The sequence below is a fragment of the Mus caroli genome, unplaced genomic scaffold (assembly GCF_978045245.1).
Source record: "Mus caroli unplaced genomic scaffold, Mus_caroli_1 scaffold_8, whole genome shotgun sequence".
Classification (NCBI taxonomy): Eukaryota; Metazoa; Chordata; class Mammalia; order Rodentia; family Muridae; genus Mus; species Mus caroli.
Genome location: NW_028227263.1, coordinates 96,595,267 through 96,618,046, shown reverse-complemented (window position 1 = coordinate 96,618,046; position 22,780 = coordinate 96,595,267). Strand labels below are relative to the sequence as shown.

The following is a 22,780-nucleotide window of genomic DNA, read 5'->3' as shown; positions in this document are numbered from 1 at the left end:
CTTTCACATTGCTTATTGTGGATGTGTTAACAGGGTAATGGGCAAGTGATAGGTTCTCTGTTCTGCTGGTAATTATCTTTGACAGGCAGCACTCCAGACTGCTGCAGGAAAGAGAAAGATCACCATCCCCGAGACTCCTTCTGTCAGATGAGAATGTCTTTATTAGGGGTCACTGTGAACAGGCAAAGGAACTTTCAGTGTCATGACTGGCCATGGTGATGTGCACACATGTCTTATCGGCAGTACAGATTGTCCTGGTGTCTTTGTTTGTTACATAATTTCTGATAGTTAGAAAGTAAAAACCACATGGAACACTGATGATTGGTCAATGTGCTTGGGGTAGCACATTCCTATGTTCTGGCATTCCATGCCAAGCTATAACTGAGCAAAGGAAAGCTGGCATCCGAGGCACGAACTAATCAGCATTCAGCAGACATAGTCCTCATCTGCAGGAGGGAAATGATATTTTGTCTTGAGGGTTATTGAATGGCCTCTCACTTTTTCTTTAGGTGAATGAATTTTAGCTCATACTCACACAGGCTCAAGAATTATTAAAAATTAGTCAGTATTCACAAAATATGAAGACTGATCTTAAAATAATTTCTCAGAGTAAGGGGAGAATTATAAATAGGAGCTTGTTCATTTCCCTCTAGAAGACATATTAATACCTTACATCAATTTCTCAAATTGTTAAGTGAAGGGAGATTGGGATATTAAGTGCTTCCAATATTCTGTAATTGGAGGAAATTTCTGTATATGTGAATAGATAATAAATGAGGATAGAAAGGAGTAGGACTCGGCGGTGAAAGCATTCAATGCACTACACAGATACTGTTTTCTTGGCATGTTTTTTAAATTCTAAATTTGGGCCAAAGTATACAAGTTGTGTTCAAATACAGTGAAATAGCATATTCTCTTAATCTTATTTATTTGGACTGAGGCTACTCCAAAATACTGTATTTGTATGAGTAATAATGACCTAGGTAACGTTCACATTTCCTGTATTCAATTCTTGCCAATCTGTATGAGGAAGCTATTACCTTCATTTACAGAAAAGGCAAGTGAGACAGAGGAGGTTTAACATTCTGCCCCAAGCCAGGTGATCATAGCTGTAAGTAAGAGTCATAAGCAATTTTGTTAGAATAAGGCTCTAATAGATGTGAGTGGAGTAGCCAGCATTGGACCCCAGGGCATCTGTGACTTTTACCTCTTAGGCTTCAGTGCCTCAACAGGCTTTACTTAAAGACTTCCTACCTGTGAGACGATGATGGTCAATTCTGTTTACAGATTCTCTCAGCTGCTCCCTTGGAGTCTCAAAACAGTATACTTTTTTATTACATTATCATAGGTCCAATTTAGACAATTTGTAGATCACCTCTCCCTACTTAAGTTAATTCGGCTGCTGGTTACTGCTTTACAGTCTTGCTGCATCAGTATAATGTGTTTTTTTGTTAGTGTAGCTGTGTATGAAATGATCATGAGCAGATTATGGGATATACAACATTGATTTTCTTGCATGGAAGGCTTTCGTTCCCCTTACCATTAATAATCATATTCTTGATTAATTTATTATGTACCTATAATAATTTTTAAGTTCCAACCCAAGAAATAGATGCCCTTCAAGACATTAGCTGTTTCCCTTAGCCCCTCCACACCCAGTTCAATTGATTTCTAGGCTGTCTCCACAGTTTGTTTCATAGGATGCTCTTTGCCTCTCCCTGTGGAAGGGAGCCCTGGATTTTGGCACATTATCTGTGTTCTTTCTTGCACTACTGTCCTAGCTTGGTGACACACATTATAAAAGTGCCTGGTGACAAAGTTTTAAGACTATTGCTATAAAAAAGTGTTGACTGAATATTTCTGCATTGCTTAAATACCTGGAATATGAGCAAAATGCAAATGTTCTAAAATTAATTTAACCACCATTTAATAATAGTGATTTAAAACATTATTTTACTATGAATGAGTTTCTCCTTCAGATTTTTAGGGCATCCTTTCAGGTTAGGATTTGATAGTTCAGAAACCCAAGGTATCTCTGCTTTCCTTTAGCTTACACAGTGACATGGGATACTGCTCAGTGTCAATTGTCCCTTTGACACAGCCTAGAATCACCTGGGAAGAGAGTTTTCAGTCAATTATTTTTTCAGATTAGGACATGTCTGCAATGGATTTAATTGATGTGGGGAAACTCAAGTCATTGTGGATCATATAATTCCTTAGGCAGGAAGTCCTGAATATTGTAAGAAAGGAAAAGCTAGCTGAAAGCAAGCATGCACCACAGAAGGATGTGATGACCTCTCCTCCTCCCTCTCCTCTCCCGTCTCCTCTCCTCTCCTGTAGTCTCCTGTCTCCTCCCATCTCCCATCTCCTCCTGTCCCCTCCCCTCCCCTCCCCTCCCCTCCCCTCCCCTCCCCTCCCCTCCCCTCCCCTCCCCTCCCCTCCCCTCCCCTTCCCTTGCCTCCCCTCCCCTCCCCTCCTGCCTCATCTCCTCTTTCCTCTCCTGTCTCCCTTTTCCCCTCCCCTCCCCATCCCCTCCCTCTCTCCCCTCCCCCTCTCTCCTTTTCTCTTTTCTTCTCTTTCTTTCTCTCTTTCTTGTGGATTTGACATAATCAGCTTCTAGAATACCTGCCTGGACTTTCCTGAAACCAGGAGCTGTCACTACAATTGTAAACCAGATAAACACTTTCTTACACTATTCTGCTTTTTGTCAAGATTTTTTTTTTTATCATCACAGCAATGAAAATGAAACTAGAACAAACTGGTTTCATTTTCTTTTATTCTGATGGGTAGATACTCAGTGGACTGTTTCACTCTGAAACTCATAAAGTTTAAATGTGCAAATGTCTTGCTTTATGACTTTGGTGACTCCTGTATTCTCTGGCTTATACATGTTTTGCTTTCCATTTCTTTGACTAGTGCTCTTAAGACATTGATGCTGAGCCTTGCAACTTTCTTATTCATTTTCAAGCTTATGTATGTGCATGTCCATATGTAAAAATTTCTCATTTTGACTTCCAACACTTTCTCCTCTCTTTTGGTTCCACTGTCCCTTTCTATGTCAGAAAATGAGTTCTTTCTCCTCATCATTGTTCTCAGAGGATATTGTTTTTGTTTCCTGATTTTTTTTTTGCCCCTTTTGTCTTCAGATATTAGTGTTGATGCATGAAGTAGGTTCCTGTGCCTCCCTCATAATATTTGTCTGTTGAGTTGTTTGGCTTTCTGCTTCTCATTTTAGATGTTTCCCACCAATGATTCCCCTGGCTTTTCACTCATATTTAAGAGCTGAGCAGGAAAATTGTAACTTCTATTCTCTGCTGTACAGTTTGACCATAGACTTCAGTGGGCCCCTTCTCTTGGGAATGATCTGATTGTCAGTATTCTATATTTAGGTTTTTTTTTTGTTTGTTGGCAATATTTTTCAATACATATGTCCAGGCAATGTAGGCCATATCTAGCACACAGTATGGCTTTCTTCTTTTCCTAATAGTCAATATTGAGTCTGCACTAATTGTATGTAGTGTTTCTGAGGACCAAAGGTCAAACTATCATCTTCTCATAGGCTGCTGGGATCATAGCCATCTGAGAGGGCAGAATGAGGAAGAACTGACTGGGTATATAATTATTAAATAGATGTTAGCTCCCCCTCTGTTAGTTCCTATGTTTTCCTTCTGTGTTGTGAACCTAATTATTTCTTTTTCTTCCTCTGCTATACTTGACATTCGGCTCTCAGTGTCTGAGGAGGCAGGCACTACCCCTTTATATCTAATTTCTAATTTTCAAAAATTCTTATCCTCTGTAATTCCCATGACCCTTGCAAATATGCAAACTTATACAACAGGGAAACAAAAAAGAAATATAGAATTTTAGTGGGTCTTTGAGATAGAGTTATTGCAAGTGCAATAACTTTTAAAGGACCCTTAACTTAACCTAGATGCCTGTTAGCAGCTATTGGTAGTTCTGCACAGTTATCATTGTATGTTGTAAAGATTTGAAGCTCTGCCATGGTGACCTGTGTGCTTGTGAGTAAGACTCTTGCCCTCTGTCTCATGGGCATGTGGGAGAGGGAGTTCATGGTGACATCGCTGCCCCAAGGAAGTTGCACAACGAGGGAGAAGAACACAAATGGGTCTGAAGAGACTAAGGCCCAGCATTTTTGTTAAATTATAAGGAATTATTAATATCCTTAGCATCTTACTTCTGTTGCTGTCAGATGATAAAGGCAGGATCTGTGCAAGAGATTGAACTAATGTGCAATGTAGAACCTGGAATACATTGACAGTGTAGTTTTGGAAAAATGTAAAGCAAAATTATCAGTGACTTGGTTCTCAAAAATTCAAATGAATATCAAGAACCCTCTCTCCCCCTTGCCCTCCCCCCTCCCCCCTCTCTTTCCAGTTCTATGTATGTGTTCATTTAAATTTTTCTGCTTGTATCAGGTAAGTCTTGCTATATAAAGTCACCATAATCCTTGAAGTTTCCTGCCTTTCTTCCTCTTTCTAATGTGTGCTTTCCTTTTAAAGTCACACCACTTAGAGCCTTTATTTCTGAATCCTTCCATGCTGCCCTTGGGGTATCATAGAGATCATAAGTTTGTCGTTGAAGACTCCTAATCTCTGACCCCAATTACTTTCTCTTTTTGTCTGTGCCTATTTTCTCCCATAAATGCAGCCAACCAGGGAAACTTAGCACACCCTACAGGCCTTTCAATTTTGTCTCCGTTTCAGAAAGCCTCTCTCTCCCCTTCCTCCATCTGCTACTTGTCCTGTCTTATAGTTGTACTGAAGTCCCTGTGTTATCCATCCTTACCAGGTACATAGGTAACTCATTCCAGCCCTGTCATTAGGAAACCATTTAGCACCACATCTCTACTCACATTATATATGTATATATGTGTATATATATATATATGTATATATGTATATATATATGTATATATGTGTATATATATGTATATATGTATATGTATAATATATGTATGTATGTATGTGTATGTATGTATGTATATATATATATATATATATATATATATATATATATATATATAAAGAGTATGGCAAGTCTAGCTAGCCAACTTGCCCCAGGATCTAATCTACTTTAAGAATACTATAATTATAGTTGAGCTACCACACCCATCTAGCATTTAAATGAGTACTAGGGATCTGAATATATATGTATGCATATATACTTATATATGTACATACCTTATGTGAGTTATTATGTTTATATTATATATTTTAAGTCTGTCTAAGAATTCAAATTCTGAAAGTAAAGGTATTTGTATTTGTTTCATAGCACTTATACGGTGGCATTAAGAGATCTGCATGCTTTTCAGTCTGTCATCTATGTGTCCATTTTTATTTTGCTCTTCTCCCTGGAATGCAGGTTCTAAAATAGGTCATATAATTTGAGGAGAATACATTGGTAAGAGCTAGGAGAGTCTGTGAAACTCTTACTGTGCAATTGTGAGGACCTGTATTCAGATCTTTGGTACCCACGTAACTAGCCAATTATGGAAGTGCATACCTACCAAAAGTTTAGTGCTGGGAAATTAGAGAAAGACAGAAGAACCCCTGGTGTTTGTTCTATTGTCCATTTTCTTGAATTGGTGAGATCCAGGTTCATTGAGCAAGTTAGCTATATTTAGTCTGAAAAACTAAAGTGGAAGACTAAGGAGGTATCTTCATGGATAAAACCCTTGCCAAAGAAGGATAAGGATTCAAATCCCTAATACTAATGTAAATGCTATGTGGATATGGTAGCTCCACTGTAGTTATAGTGCTCTTAAAGTAGGTCTGATCTTGGGACAAGCTGGCTAGCTATACTTGCCATATTGATGAGTGTAAGTTCAATTGAGAAACCCTACTTTAGTGAATAATGTACGGTGGGAAGTGATTGACAAAGACTCTCAGCATCAGCCTTGGACCTACACATGCACATAGACACATAGACACTTGTGCCCATACATGTACCTTCCCACATGGATGTTATACACATGAGCATGTATGCACACATGATATATCCCCCCAAACACACACACACATTCACACACACATTTACACACACACACACACACATGCAAAAAATAAGTGAACAAAATATAACATAGAGAGTGATCAAGGAAGATAAGTAGATCTCTGCTTCTACATGCATGTTCACACACACACACACACACACACTCACACACACACGGACACGGACACAGACACAAATGTTAGGTGTGGCAGGCCACTTGGTTCTGGAGCCCATGCTGTTAACCATTAATCTGCCTTCATTGTTGAAGTTACCGTTGAGCCCCTGGTTGCTATTACTGGTTGCTATACTTCCCTCTTTACAGAATTGTGATAGGGGTGACTGTCCTGTCCATGGACATGTCACCTCCCCTAGAAAACAATGGCCTCTCTTAGTAAGTCCATCGTTCCAGTGCATTCTTCTCAGTTATTCTCCTCTAAGGCTTCAAATACTGACGTCCTTTTCATTGCTGTCATCTCTTATGCTGTCTCAGCAGACATCTTCCCAGACCATACTGGCATGACAATATTACTACATCATGGTACAATCAGCTATGACCTAACCACACTGCACTTATTCATATGCCTTACATTGAAAGTGCTTGTGAATGGCTTGTGAATGGATTCCTTTTTCAATGACTCAGACTCACCACAGAGTTACTCCCATAGGATGCAACATTTCCTCAACTGTATTTCAATATGATATCTTGGATTATATGTGATGGGGGATTGGCTATCATTCATTGGCTCATATTTCTTGAAATGTCTATGATCTGTTGTTAATGTAGATGTAGCAATTCTGACAATGGCTATGACAACACACATAAGACCTATGCAAACTAAAACCAGAAAACCAAGTGACCTGCCACATCTAACTTTTGTGTCCCTATGTGTGTGTGTGTGTGTGTGTGTGTGTGTGTGTAGGTAATGTTAGCTTTCAAGGGCAAGAGGTAGTTATGTTTAGGTTGTAGCCCTTGATAGATCTGCATGTTCAGCCCATCTCCATACATGAGAGAAGATGTAGGAGGTACCAAAAGACTGAGTGGCTTTTCAAAAATGAAGACACAAAGTTGGGCAGTTGATCTGAGAGGAGATGGGGGAAGGATGCAAATGTTTAAAGGACAATAGGTGTAATTCTTGTAGAATTACTAAAGCTACTTTTTGAACGTTACAACAATTCTGATAGGCTACAGTCTGTGAACTGTGGGTTTATATGTGTATTTGTTTCCTTGATATTTTACATAGATAACTAAGAAGATAGGCTGATAAAACATGTATATTTACCTGTTTCCTTATAACACAGAAACAAGAGTGAGGATACCTTAAACCCTTAAAACTTCCATATCAGGAGTAAAGCAGTCATCCAAGTTAGAGGCTTAGACAGTTGTATCCTATAGCATTAGCATAAAGTCTACACAGAAATACAATTTCTGTACATTTTGATGTTGAGATTATAATTTTCTTAGTCTGAGCTACTGGATGCTGCTCTACTTACATTACCTAGAGAGAACCGAATTGTATCTTTGATATACAGTTCAATATGGTTTTAATATTAGAAAATGTGCATCTACATTTTTCCCTAAAAGTGATGTGGTTTAAAACAAGCAATAGATTTCATAATCATTTGTAGAACAATTTTGCTGTTTCTGCATATTTCCTACAAAGCAACTTAGAGACCTTTTGCTCTGTTTTGTCAACTACTTTATCTATGTGCACATGTATATGTGTGTGCCTATATGGGACTATCTCCTGTGGATGTCATTTGTCATCCATAGCAGCAAAAACAAAGTAGGGATCCTCTACTTCAGGCTATTGTTTATACTCCTATATACCTCTCTGATATGTTGATGACTCCCGAATCTATACCTTCACCCATGATCTCTCATCAGGGATTTCCAACTCATTTATTAAGCTATTCACTAGAAGTCATTGTGTGGCTATCATCCAGGCTTCAAAGACATAGCATACTAAAAGTGAACTTATTTAGATCATCTTTCCTCACTCAGTTTACTGTTCTTCCAGTGTGACCCATTTCTTCATTGATTGCACATATTTCCCCCAGTCTGTTAAATGCATTCAGAATGATGCTCAGAGTCCCCATGTCTGGCCATGTCCTGCTACTGAGCTAAATATCTTTGAAAACACTGTTCTTGGTATGTTAATCCTTACTCTGATGCTGGGATTCATCCTGTTGGGGTCATTTCTTAGCTCAGTAGCCCTTCCATTTCAGAATGCACCAACACTATTAAAAAATACTTTGCTGTCAACTCCAGGAATGCTCGTTCCATAAATATATAGGTGTTTCCAAGGAGTTGCACTTCTTACCCAGTGATTTTCTTAGAATGTATTAAAGAAGAAACCCAATTATGGCACTATAACAATGGAGACATGGCATTCTATATTTGTGTAAATCTATATCCGGTTTAAAATTGGAAGAAAATCCTAGAGCAAACCATAGGTTATGAGTCACAAAGGTTTGCCAATGTTTATTTATCAGTTATTAAACATGTATCATTTGCAGGCAGGATTCTGACCAGGGGGAAATCTATGTCTAAATCATGGCCTGGGTATGTGAGGAATGCCACTATCTTCATCTCAGTTCCTCTGTGCCTCTGTAATTGTTGGAAAATAAAGTCTAGTTAAAAAATTAAATTATATGTGCAACAGTCATGTACTATCTAGAACACAGCATTTCATGGTCCCTTCTCCATTCTATGGCTCTTACAGTCTTTCTGACTTATTTTTAGATGTTTCCTAACCATCAGATCAGAGGAATTTGATGTAGTTATCTTATCTACAGCTATGCAGTCAATTACTTATTCTCAACATTATAATCAGTCATAAGTCTCTGTATTAATCATTACCTAATGTAAAAAGATGTTTCTCTGACCAAGGTTGGGATCAGTGGCACAGATCTCTGAATACAAACATATCTAAAAGACAGTTTAATAAAACAACTATTTAGCAAAGCAATTGTGGGTCTCCCCTATAACCTATAAGCTTCCCATTTAAAGATGTCTCTTTACCCAGGCACATAAGAAAATTCCTAATCAGTTAGTAGGTTATTGATTTTTTTTAAGGACATGAAATTTGAAGGTGGATGTGTTGGAACATCCTGCCAGGAGCTGGAGGGAGGTGGAGGTAGTAGATACAAATAAAATACAATGTATACAGGTACTAAGTTTTCAAAACTATGATAGTGACTCACTGTCTATTGTGCTGAGGGGCACAGGGAAACAGAGGAGTAGATCTGGGTGGGAAGGAAGTTTGGGAAGTTGGACTAGGAAGAGTGGAAGGAGGGGAAACTGTGGATAAGATCTAATATATGAAAGAGAATTACATTTTTTTCAAAAAGGTAAATTTTTTAAAAAGTCGTATTTTTAGAGCAGAGCCCATATACATGAATTATTACCTAGCCAGAAAATGTTTGCAGCTTTTAGTGTAGACACTCTATTGTTCCATATCTAGCATGCTTACACGAGTAGAATGTCTGCAAAACAGAATGTAAGGAAGGAGAGAGAATTGTGACTCAAGAAGGAATCATTGCCTCAGAACTCCAAAGCAAACTGTTTCTAAGAAAGAGTGAGGACAGCCATGATAGTAAAGATGTTGGCAGTAACCAGCTGTTCTATAAAAACAATTCTCCAATCTGCTGCTTTTCTTGGCCATTCTAGTGAGGTAGTATGTGAGCTTGTGACCTCCTTCAGAAGTTTCTGCTCACATTGCACAGTGCCTCCTTCGCCAAAGTATGGTGGAAGACACACGGTGGCTATGATACCTGGAGATGGCATTGGGCCTGAGCTTATGGTTCATGTCAAGAGAATATTCAGATCAAATTGTGTGCCAGTGGACTTTGAAGAGGTGTGGGTCACCTCAACATCTAATGAAGAGGAGATCAAAAATGCTCTCATGGCCATCCGTCGGAACCGTGTAGCTCTGAAGGGCAATATTGCAACCAACCACAATCTGCCTGCCCGTTTCAAGTCGCACAACACCAAGTTTCGCACCATCCTTGACCTCTATGCCAGTGTCGTCCATTTCAAGACTTTTCCTGGTGTTATGACCCGACACAAAGACATAGACATCTTGGTTGTTCGGGAGAATACAGAGGGGGAGTATACTAACCTAGAGCATGAGAGCGTGAAAGGAGTGGTAGAGAGCCTTAAGATTGTGACAAAGACCAAGTCTCTGCGCATTGCTGATTATGCCTTCAAGTTGGCTCAAAAGATGGGGCGGAAAAAGGTGACAGTTGTTCACAAAGCCAACATCATGAAACTGGGAGATGGGCTCTTCCTTCAGTGCTGTAAGGATGTGGCAGCTCACTATCCTCAGATCACCTTAGAGAGTATGATTATAGACAACACCACAATGCAGTTGGTATCGAAGCCCCAGCAGTTTGATGTCATGGTGATGCCCAATCTTTATGGCAACATTATCAACAGTATCTGCACAGGGCTGGTTGGAGGGTCAGGAGTTGTCCCTGGAGCCAATTATGGTGATTCATATGCAATATTTGAGATGGGTTCAAAGGAAATAGGTAAAGATTTAGCTCACAGAAATATTGCCAACCCTGTTGCCATGCTGCTGACCAGCTGTATCATGCTGGACTACCTTGATCTCCAACCCTATGCCACTCACATCCGATCTGCAGTCATGGCATCCTTACAAAACAAAGCTGTCTGCACTCCAGACATTGGAGGTCAGGGGACCACTGCAAGCACTGTAGAGTATATCTTAGACCACATGAAAGAACAAACTAGTGGTTGTCATCCAAATTTCTTCCTGCAGTTCACTTGATTCACCCCCTCAGAAAGTCCAGCTAGCTCACTCAGCATGAATTGAGAGTGAACATTGCCAATTCACTGGAAGGGAAGGTGGGGGGATCAATATTGGTTTTTCCATTAAATTTCAATTCAGTAAACATTGTTTACTTTAATTAGCAAAGCTTTTCACAATATGGACAAACAGGAATTTCCCTGAAAGTTTATTGCAAAGTCCTCACCTCTCTGGGATATAGTATGTTGAATAAATCAGAAAGTTCAAGGTTTTTCTCAGAACCTTTTCTCTTCTTCTTCTTCCTTCTTCTTCTTCTTCCTTCTTCTTCTTCTTCCTTCTTCTTCTTCTTCTTCTTCTTCTTCTTCTTCTTCTTCTTCTTCTTCTTCTTCTTCTTCTTCTTCTTCTTCTTCTTCTTCTTCCTTCTTCTTCTTCCTTCTTCTTCTTCTTCTTCTTCTTCTTCTTCTTCTTCTTCTTCTTCTTCTTCTTCTTCTTCTTCTTCCTTCTTCTTCTTCTTCTTCTTCTTCTTCTTCTTCTTCTTCTTCTTCTTCTTCTTCTTCTTCTTCCTTCTTCTTCTTCCTTCTTCTTCTTTCTTCTTCTTCTTTCTTCTTCTTCCTTCTTCTTCTTCTTCCTTCTTCTTCTTCTTCTTCCTTCTTCTTCTTCTTCTTCTTCTTCTTCTTCTTCTTCTTCTTCTTCTTCTTCTTCTTCTTCTTCCTTCTTCTTCTTCTTCTTCTTCCTTCTTCTTCTTCCTTCTTCTTCTTCCTTCTTCTTCTTTCTTCTTCTTCTTCTTCTTCTTCTTTTTCTTCTTCTTCTTTCTTCTTCTTCTTCTTCTTCTTCTTCTTCTTCTTCTTCTTCTTCTTCTTCTTCCTTCTTCTTCTTCTTCTTCCTTCTTCTTCTTCTTCTTCTTCTTCTTCTTCTTCTTCTTCTTCTTCTTCTTCTTCCTTCTTCCTCCTCCTCCTCCTCCTCCTCCTCCTCCTCCTCCTTCTTCTTCTTCTTCTTCTTCTTTTTCTTCTTCTTCTTTTTCAAGACAGGATTTCTCTGTATAGCCCTGGTTTTCCTGGAACTCACTCTGTAGACCAGGATGGCCTCCCACTCAAAATCTGCCTGCCTCTGCTTTCCAAGTGCTGGGATTAAAGGCATTCACACCACTGCCTGGCAACTCAGAACCTTGAAAAAGTGAAATTTTTGCAATCAAACTGAGAGAAGAGTCTTGCTTTCCTGTAGAAGTTACTAATGAATTAATCAGTGTTATAAAGTTTGCCTACTAAGTGTATATTATACTTTTAATAATGAAACTGAGCTATTGTAGAAGACTCCCACACCCACAATGATCTCCTTTCTACTGGTGATGGTTAAGATATTTGTGTTAGGAATTCTCTATGGTGTTTTGATGAGTACATGAGTTCCCTCTTGGACTTTTTAGCTCTCTTAGAAAAAAACACTTTGTTTTTAAATTATTAGATATTTCCTTTATTTACATTTCAAATGTTATCCCCTTTCCTAGTTTCCCCTTGAAAATACCCCATCCTCTCCCTCCTCTCCCTGCTCCCCAACCCACTCCTGTTTCCTGGCCCAGGCATTCCCCTATACTGAGGCATAACACCTTCACAGGACCAAGGGCCTCTCCTCCCTTGATGACTTGACTAGGTTATCCTCAGCTACATATGTAGCTAGAGGCACAAGTCTCTCTGTGTGTTTTCTTTGATTGGTGGTTTAGTCCCAGGGAGCTCTGGGGTTACTGGTTAGTTCATAGTGTTGTTCCTCCTATGGGGCTGCAAACCCCTCAGCTTCTTGGGTACTTTTTCTAGCGCCTTCATTGGGGACTCTGTGCTCTGTCTAATGGATGGCTGTGAGCATCCACTTCAGTATTAGTCAGGCACTGGCTGAGCCTCTCAGGAGACAGCTATATCAGGCTCCTGTCAGCAAACTCTTGTTGGTATCCACTATAGTGTCTGGGTTTGGTGGTTGTTTATGGGATAGATCCCCAAGTGAACCAGTTTCTGGATGGTCATTCCTTCAGTCTCTGCTCTGAACTTTGTCTCTGTAACTCCTTCCATGGGTATTTTCTTTCCCTTTCTAAGAAGGATTGAAGTGTCCACATTTTGGTCTTCCTTCTTCTTGAGTTTCATGTGTTTTGCAAATTGTATCTTAGGTATTCTGAGCTTCTGGGCTAATATCTACTTATCAACGAGTGGATATTGTGTGTGAAAGAACACTCTTAAACTTCTTTCAGTTGTACTTAAAAAATGTGGCTGTCAAATCCCTCCAGAGTCACAGACACCATAGTTCTCTACTATATAAAATGAATCCTGGAATACAAACCACATATTCAGTGATTCACAATTTCTTATGGTTTATTTGTCAACTATGAAAAATTTCATATAAAAATCAAAAGCTGTGAGCTAACTTAAATATTTACCATTATTTATTATATCCTATTTACAATATCCTTAAAGTTATACTTGGGAACGATGCAAACATAATCTTGCTAGGATCTGAAAGACGTTCTTTCTCAGTAGAAAATGTAAAAATGGTTTTACAAGCTCACAGTAATTTCCCCAGAAGGATTGGCATGCATTTGGAAGTGAGACTGAGAAAAGCAAAGAGATCATCAGTATCCTTATATCTAACCTAGCAGCTGTGGATACCAGCATGCCTCATTATCACACATGGAAGTTCTTCATCTGGGACCATAAAAAGGTCTCAGAGGTGCTAGCTCATCTATCCTAATGATGCATATATACATGGTCAAAAGAGTTGGATAAATTTTGCTGGAGGACAAAGTGATAAACAATCCTACATAGAAGTTCCTGAAAAAGTCAGGTACACAAGAGGGGATTTACCAACAATTGAAGACATTTTGGTTTGTAGCCCACCTTTTACATAGTTCAGACCTATAACTGTGCCATTGTTTGGTGAACAGAGCAAGGGTTTAACCTGCCATCTCTACCTACAAAGCCACAGTGGCCAAATTAACTATTGCACTCCCTACTTTTGACCCTTTTTCTTAACACTAGAAATATGTAGTGGTTAATACCAATTTTTAAACATGACAAGACCTAAACTCATTCAGAATGCAAGGCTTTGGACAGTGCTGTGAGGGACTATCATGACTTTGTTAACCTGTGGATATGTCCATTATAACTATATAAATTATGTAAATTAAGGTGGGAAGACCCATCCTAACTGCCAGGAAAATAGGAAGAAGAAAATCAACTAGACATAGACATTCATTATTTTCTGCTTTCTAATTGCATGTGCAATGCGACCAGCTACCTGAAGCCTCAGTCACTAAGTCTTCCCTATCATGATACACTTGAAATGTAGGCTAAAATGAACCCTTACTTCTTTAAGTTGCTTTAGTCAAGATATTTCATCATGAAGACAGGGGAGGTTAGGTAATACTGGGGCTTTATTCAAAGCACAGCCAGCTCAACTTCAGATGCCCAACTGTCAGCTCATGTTTAGCAACTGGGGGTAGTTATGGTGTAAGTAAGCTCAAATTGATCCCCAGTTTTAAAATGTCCATTCCCTGACACTCAAAAACTCTGGAGGTGACAACCTGTCACCCTTTATTGTCATTTACCATTTTCATTGTTACACTCTTCCACTTGAGTATCTCTAGAACAAATGGCATGAAGCTAATTTTTTTTGTTCTCTGCATCTTTACCATGATGACTAGTCCACAGACAATATGTAATACACATTTTTAAAAAAAATTAATGAAAAAGTTGACACTGGTTTGATGGTGATCATATCATAGCATTGCCGAAAAAGCAAAGAAAGGGTGGCCATTACATAGCACCTAGTAGGTTTCCAAAATCACCATCATCAGTGTTTCCCATTACATGCCATGGTAAATGATGATTGTGAAGGGAATCAGATATTATAAAAGGTGTTTAGTATTCCTGTAAAATACTTTGGACCATAGGAACAAGCTGTCTTCATTAAGTTTCCTGATTCTCTCTCCTTCTTGTTTCTTTCTTTTTTTGTATGCGTGTATCTGGTATGAATTTGGGTGTATGTATGTTTCTGCACATGTGTGGGTACATGTGTATATGAAAATATATGTGTGTGCATTGGAAGCTTCCCAGTATTTTTTACTTAAAAGTATTCTCTGTTAACTTGTATCTACCTATAGTTTACTTTTCTTTTTCTTATTTCCTGCAATGCATCCGATATGTTCCTTTTGAAACACAATAGAACCATGTAAACTTCTTCAGACACTGCATTCCGTGACTTCCCTTTGTTCTTTGGAGAAAGTCAGCTAAGCACATACAGTGCAATATTCCCTCGGCTGTAAGAGTGATTGAGGAATCCATCACTGAAGAGTCAAGACCTAGGACTGGGGCAGACTTATTCTTTATACTCATTCTAAGTATTTATTCAAGGAAACAGGGAGTAAGTGAAAGGTTTCAGTCACTGACAAGTGTTAGCAATTAGAAGAACTGATTTATTGCAAAGTGATAGTGTCTGGCTTTCATCTACAAACCTATCCAAGGTGGTTCTTTTCTAAAGAATTCAGGAGCCCACAGAGCAGTGAAACAAGTGTGAAGTCTGTTGAGCTTGCTTACCTCAATTGAGGATCTCACCTGCGTCATCAGGTATGTGCTCCTCTCTTGAGCATCTAGCTGTGGCATGTTGGGATCCAGATGTGGTTCCACGTCTTTGCTTCCTCCCTTTCAGTAAGTCCAGATGCTGCTGCATACCAGACTGGAAGGATGAATGGATGGAGTCTGCAGGATCTCAGTCTGGCTGGGAGCGAGTGCTCTACCGAGAGAGAGAGAAGGCATTCTCTGAGGAAGATTTTAGTATTTCAGCTCTTTTAGAAGATGGCCTTCTCATAGGCTATTATTGGGAGGAGAGGCCTTTGGTCTTGCAAAGATTATATGCCCCAGTACAGGGGAATGCCAGGGCCAGAAAGTGGGAGTGGGTAGTTTGGGAAGCAGGGCTGGGGAAAGGTATAGGGGACTTTTGGGATAGCATTTGAATTGTAAATGAAGAAAATATCTAATATAAATTGTTTAAATAAAATTAAAAAAAAAAGAAAAAGGTCACCACTTTAAAAAAAAAAAAAAAAAGATGGCCTTCTCTTAGGAGGATCTTAGAGTTATAGCTCTCTTAGATGATCTTAGTTTGTGAGCATACTTTTATTCAGGGTGCTTGTATGCATATATTTTACTTGAGGTAGAATAGGGATATATATCAATTTTGGAGAGTGAGAAGGATGAATGTAAAATCATTAGTTAAAGTTTAAAGCTTTGTGAATGGCTCAGTAGTATGGAGAGGCATTCCAGGAATCTCAGGTACTTGCTGGGTGGGTTTTTTTTTTTTTGAGGGGGGCGGGGGGAGAGGAGGTTGAACTTGTAGGTCTTCCAAGAACTACTTGACTTTTCCCAGGTAGGGGATTGAGGGGTTGGGATCCCCAGACAGAGTCAGAGAAGGGGAAGCCCTGCTGGTAAAGGAAGACCTCCATTTTGAACAGAGCTCTGAGGAACTGTCCGGTCATGGGAGATGGCGATGTCAAATAGCAGGTTGTGCCCATACTCACCTTTCTGCACTCATTCTGTCATCTCATTTTTGTCTTTACCAGCCTCTCTGCTTTGCTTTTATTTCTGGAATACAAAGGATAGCAGCATGCTGTTTGCCTTTATCTGACCTCATTCTTACCAGCTCTCTGTTTTGATTGGTGGCCTTAAAATGACTCACTCGTTCATTCAAATTCTAGAGTTGACATTCATCTCTAGTCTGCCACACATAGGAGGTATACTAACATTGAAAGAGTTACTTAACCTCTCTGGTCTCTGGTTTGTTTAATTTTTTAGAAGGCCAAAGCTTATCTTCATGGGAACATAAATGTCCCTTGGGGTGGGGGTGGGGGACAACTGGAAAGAGTAGAAGGAGGGGAGGCTGTGGTTGGCATGTACTATATAAGAGAAGAATAAACAAAAAGAAAAAAAGAAGAAAATGCTTGTCTACTGCTAAATGGGGCCTTCAATCTAGTGGTTTAGGACAGATGATTGTGTGTTATAGTTCTGTAGGTTAAAGGGAATGCTGGGAATGGGGACATCCAAGACATCTTTCTGGATGATGACAGTAATGGCTGCCTGTCAGAATCCTCAGTTGTCCCCACATGTACAAATTGAAGTAACTGGGTCCCTTCACAGCACAATACCTGGTTTCTAAGCTGAAAAAGAAAGAAAGAAAGAAAGAAAGAAAGAAAGAAAGAAAGAAAGAAAAGAAAAGACAGACAGACAGACAGGAAGGAAGGAAGGAAGGAAGGAAGGAAGGAAGGAAGGAAGAAAGAAAGAAAGAAAGAAAGAAAGAAAGAAAGAAAGAAAGAAAGAAAGAAAGAAAGAGAAAACTAAGTCTGTATATTTCTTAAGGCTTAGCCTTGAAAATGTCTCAATACTGTTTCTTCTGCATTCTGTTGGTCAGAATGGGCTAGAGATAGAGCTGATTTAAGAATAAGGAAATATTTAGAGGGTTAGGGTTAACATTGGAGTCTGGGGACTCATTGCACGGCATTCAGTGGAATACACAGTGTTATGTGGCCACACTAGGAAACACAATATGTAATAATGACAATTTGTTTCGGTGCCTGCCTTGCTTGCCATAGGCATTGCTTATCCAGAAGTTGCTCTTCTGATTCTCCACTTTCCCCATGACCTCTTAGCTAGCTTTAGGATCTATGAATTCTGCTCTACAATGCTCTGTGTTAACTCCATCTCCCCTCGTTCCTTTTATGCTTTTAGCCAATGAGGATTAAAGAACCCTCTATAGCATCCTGGGTTTGAACACCGTCATCTCACATCTTGTCTTGCAACAACAACAACTCATCTATTTGATAATAGCCTTAATATATCACATGGTGTTTGAGGGTACGATATATTTCTTGACGAACTTCTAGTTCTTATATTGACCATTGCAGTGATTGCATAGGAGGTATATACACCCCATTATGTTGAAGACAATAATTACAGTTTATGTGACATATTTTGTCTATTATGCTTCATTCCTTATTTTGCACACTTTGCATATATCATTTACAATTCTCATGTTAACTCTCTTCAATGATTGTTATGCTCATCATTTAACAGAGGAGAAAACTGGTTAGACATTAAGACATTTTCCTGCAGTATCACCAACATGAGGTGACTGAGCCAGGTAGCTCTAGAGTTACCACCTTTGAGAGGTCACGCATGAACATTTGCTATTAGTGAATTCTCAATATTATATGAAAGGCAATGAGTTTTCTGCAATAGGCTCATGTTTCCCCATGGAAACAATTCACAGGCATGTTAGGGTACTGGTGCATGCACACCCCAGACCACAACAGCCTCCTACAGATATAGCCTCCCCCCAACACTCACACACAGCCACCTCCACACATGCACACACATGCATATACATTTATTTACCCCCCACCCCAGCCCTTCACACACAGAGCCTCCCCTGCCACCTGTACATGCAAATAAAAAATAAAATAAAATAAATTATCAAGTCAAGGATGCAAATCATTCCTCTGGAGTAATAACTGAAAAAAGAGAGAAGCCCTAGACTAGAGATGAGGGGCTGCTTGGATAAAAGACTTGCTAAGCTGTAGTTGGTGCAAGTCTAGAATATCTGTAACTCAGGAGAGTAGTAAGTCAAGGTCTGCTTGGGCTACAGAGTGCATTCAAGGTCATCTCATACAACTCAGTGAGATGCTTTCACAATGTAGAAGCAAGTAGAAGAGAGTGCTGTGCATATATCCTCAGTCTGAGAAAATGTCCCCAACTCCCGAGGCCTCGGAATCATCAACAACAAAAACATCTAAAATAATGATATGTGGTAGACGCAATCATGTCATTTTAAATTACCACAGATCAGAGGAGGAATTTGAAGGGAGTGTCCAGTGACAGGTTATCACAGAGTGTGAGAACTCTGACATTGCAGGCTCAGCTTTGGCAGGGAGCTGAACACAGAGCACAGCCAGGAGGAGTTTGAAGGGGGGGTGTTTGGTCCTTAGAGTTTCCCTGACAATGTGTGTAATATTTGAATTTGAGTGGCAGGGAAATCTTCACATCAGAAGGAATTCATTTACGGTGGTAGAAAGTACAAGCTGTTATATCAGCAATTGTTCTGGGGAGCCTAAGGAAAAGGGAAAAGGTGTGCGCAAAGTGGGAAAAATGCCTCAGACTCACTAAAGTCACCAGAAAGAAGGAAAGAAAGTCTTGTTATCAATTTTACAAGTGCTTAAAACTCAACTGAGTAAAAATGTCTGCTGACAACCCTCCAGTTTGGGTCCTACTCATTTCAAACACCTAGTTATAGACGTACATGACCAAGGTTGTCACAAAAGAATGTCACCTGTCTAGTTACAAAACTGGTATGTTTTTATTTTTCATAAAATGCCTTCAAATAAGAATTATTATAAATGCTCTCTGTCTACCCAGTAAGGAACTTATTTAAGGGAGGAAATATTGACCTTGGTTATACTGACTTAATATTTTCATAAAGATTAGATGGAGAATACATTGTAAGAAGAGAAAAAAAATATTCCTAAACAAAGAATTACTAATTAGTCACAGAAGTATACTTTTCAGAATTGCAAATATTGAATGCCTGTGGTAGTTTGAATAAAAATGACCCTCATAAGATCATACAGTTGAATGCTTAGTCACCAGGGAGCAGAACTCTCATTGATAGGATTACAGGGGTGAGGAGTTGTGGCCTTGTTGGAGGAAGCATGTCACTGGAGGTGGGTTTTAAGGTTTCAAATTCCCACATCACTGTGCTTAGGGTTCAGGATGTATTTCTCAGCTATGGTTCCACCACCTGCCTGCATGCTACTATGCTTCCAGCCATGATGGTAATGGAATAAACCTCTGAAACTGTAAGCCAGGCTCCAATAAAATGCTTTGTCTTATAATTGTCCTCTTGTTCTTGATGTTTCTTCATAGCAATATAATAGTGATTAAGAAAACTCCATTGTTTAATTAGGTTGATTACAATAGCTCTCTCAGAGTACACCTTTGTATTAAAGCATCAAGATACACATGCATATACACATGTATAAAGTATATATATATTTAAATGGTCAATTCTACCTAAAAAAAATAAAGACTGAAAAAACAAACACTGAAAACTTTGAAAATATAAACTTTAATACAATTCAATGTTGGCCCATTATAGAGTTTATAAATATAAATCTACTATGAAAAAATGGGGTGACAAGTCCTAAAGGGTCGAACTCAGTTCTCATGATGCCACGAGAAAATGCATGAAACACAGACCAAAGAGTTCCCCATATCCAGAGACTCAGAAAGACATACAACAGATAATGATAGGTTTGTTTTGATCTTTAGAGTACTTAGAATCTGGCTGTGCATTGGGGAGATGGTGAGGTTCATGTGAAAAGATGAAATAGAATTATTTAATAGTCATATTCAAGGAGAAACAATATTTCTTAATGAGTGTTACTTAATCATAGTCTGCTCAGAATATATTAAATACAACTATATATGTACATTGGAATCTGTAAGTCAAGTATTCACATTGCTGTCTATCTATGTTTTACTTAAGTTATTCAACTTTGGACAGACTATTTTCCTTTCTGTAAATGTTTCCCCTGGGGCCAATGGGGTGGCTCAGTAGGTAAAGGTGCTTGCTTTCAAACCTAATGATATGAGTTTGACTCCACATACCCACTTGGTGGAAAAGAGAACATATTTCTGCACGTTGTCCTTTGACTGAATACATACTCAGTTCACCCTGACATAAGTATAAGATAAAATTAAATCTTATAACTAATGAAAAATCATTTTACCTAAGTTTGAAATTGTTTCTTGAAATGTTTACAACATCATCTAAGCACAGATCTCTGTGGGGAAGTAAGAGAGGAGATTGTGCAGTTATTGTGCAGAAACCTGCAAAGTAAGACATCAAGATTTCTAGATTCTCTTATGGAAAGAAATACAAAGGAGCTTCAAACGAGGTTATATTTAACTCCTCACAGCTGCAGCCAGGGGACATCTGTGGCACTTCATCTAGTTTTGATCTTTCAAAGTCCTGAAAGGTTTGGTTTCTTGAACAGGTGTACAGTGTACTCAAAAGCCAACTTTATGCCAAGCTTTCAAAAAGAAAGCCTGATTTATAAATAACTTGTTTTATCCAGGCTAAGAAATATCTCTAAGACTGATCCTGTGCTAGGTATTCATGTTCTGATGACATTAAGCTATTTTTGTCTATAACGTATTCTTGCCAGCAGCAAGATCCTTGCAGGTAGTGACCTCCCAGTTCATTCTCTCACTTGCTCACTTGCTGCTCTGTGTAGATTGTTGAGTGAGGCTCCTGCTTCGACCTTGTAAAACTTGGAGCCCTGAGGTTTCATCTTTGAGAGCCCATAGGCCCTCCCTCAAGCATCTCTCAGTACTGAGGGAATCAGGAGTAATTAGGCCACCAAATAACGGAGCATACTCAGTGTGGTGATAGAGAGGTATGCCAGGTAATATGAGCAGGGAGCTACAAGAACAGAAGGCAAAGGAAACAAGAGTAGCCTCCCAAAGACAAGGCAAGCTTCAACTGAGCCTTAAAACTTCAGGAACAGGAAGGGGTGAAGTTGTAGAAGGGAGAGGGAGGAGCATTGTGGGTAAGCATTGAGAGCTGGGCTGCTGTTCTTTACTTGATAACTGACATTCAAAGCCATTGCAGCATTGTGTTGGAATTTTGATGGGGATTGCATTGAATCTGTAGATTGCTTTGGTTAGAAAGGGCATTTTTGCTATATTCATCCTATTAAGCTATGACCATGGGAGATCTTTCCAACTTCTCATCCTAGCACAGACACATAGGATACATACAAAGTAAACTGAGTAAACCACATGAAACAAACCAGCAGGCAATACCTATCTATGGACTCTCTATCAGCTCTAGCCTCTAGGTTCTTGCCCTGGTGAAGTATCTATCCTAACTTCTTTCAGTGATGGTCATATGGATGTATAAACCAAATAAATTATTTCCTCCCCATGCTGTTTTTATTTGTGATGTCCTATCACAGCTATGATAAACCCAACTAAGATGGGTTGGGGAGCCTGGGATGAGAAGATCAAGTAGCAAAACGGGAGGAATAGAGGGATGAGGTGGGGGAGGGAATACAGGTAGAGACAATCAAAATTAAGGGCCATTACACACACACACACACACACACACACACACACACACACACACACACACCAAGTAATGGGGGAGGGAGACAAAGCTTCAAATGAAGCTTTCAGTACTGGTATTGATTATACCTAATTGAATTATTGGCCAAAGGGACCCCACGGGAACTCCCAAACAACTGAGTCTATTGCCAAGACTATAGAATTACTCCCTACAAACTGATGGCAAGCCCTCATGGCTGAAGACTACACTCACACAACTCACAGAACACGGAGAAGTCAAGCTTCATAGACCCTTTCCCACTATGTTCCAGCATGTTTCATACAGAAAAGCACTCTACATGCTCTCAAAAGGGAAACATAAACACCAGGCTACCATAAACCGTTTAATATACAATGGCGTCAGACCTGCAAGCTATATTAGTGCAATGTTGGCACAAAGCTTGTGGGAATAACCAACTAATGTCTGACTTTACTTAAGGCCCACAACATAGAACCCATACCTGACAATGCCTGGGTGACAAAGAATGTAAGACTACATAGCCTAGGGACCTACAGTAAAACCAAATACTACTGGGACTTCTGTTATTGTTTGTTTGTTTGTTTGTTTGTTTTTAAGTAGCAATAAAATGACTACCAATGACCTTCTGTTATACTTATAAATCAGTTATACTCATAGATGGCCTTGCTTAGCCATTTTCAGAGAAGCTTCCTCCTATAGCAGATGGGAACAAATAAAGAGATGCACAACTAGGCATTATGCCAATAAAAAGCCACTCTTTCCTAAATGGGATGTCTCAATCAAATCCAACCCCTCAGGAATCGTGGAACCCTAAAAAAGAGGGTGTAGAA

The 22,780-nt window shown here is 39.3% G+C and overlaps 2 protein-coding genes across 3 annotated transcripts in view; both read left to right on the top strand.

Annotated features, from left to right (window-relative positions):
- Nell1 (neural EGFL like 1) overlaps positions 1 to 22,780 on the top strand; it is an 867,181-nt gene that overhangs the window by 587,469 nt on the left and 256,932 nt on the right. The window lies entirely within an intron of this gene.
- LOC110297767 (putative isocitrate dehydrogenase [NAD] gamma 2, mitochondrial) lies at positions 9,569 to 10,912 on the top strand. The gene has a single exon (XM_021166740.3). It carries the CDS (start codon positions 9,603 to 9,605, stop codon positions 10,803 to 10,805), a length of 1,203 nt encoding a protein of 400 aa, XP_021022399.1. The 5' UTR covers positions 9,569 to 9,602; the 3' UTR covers positions 10,806 to 10,912.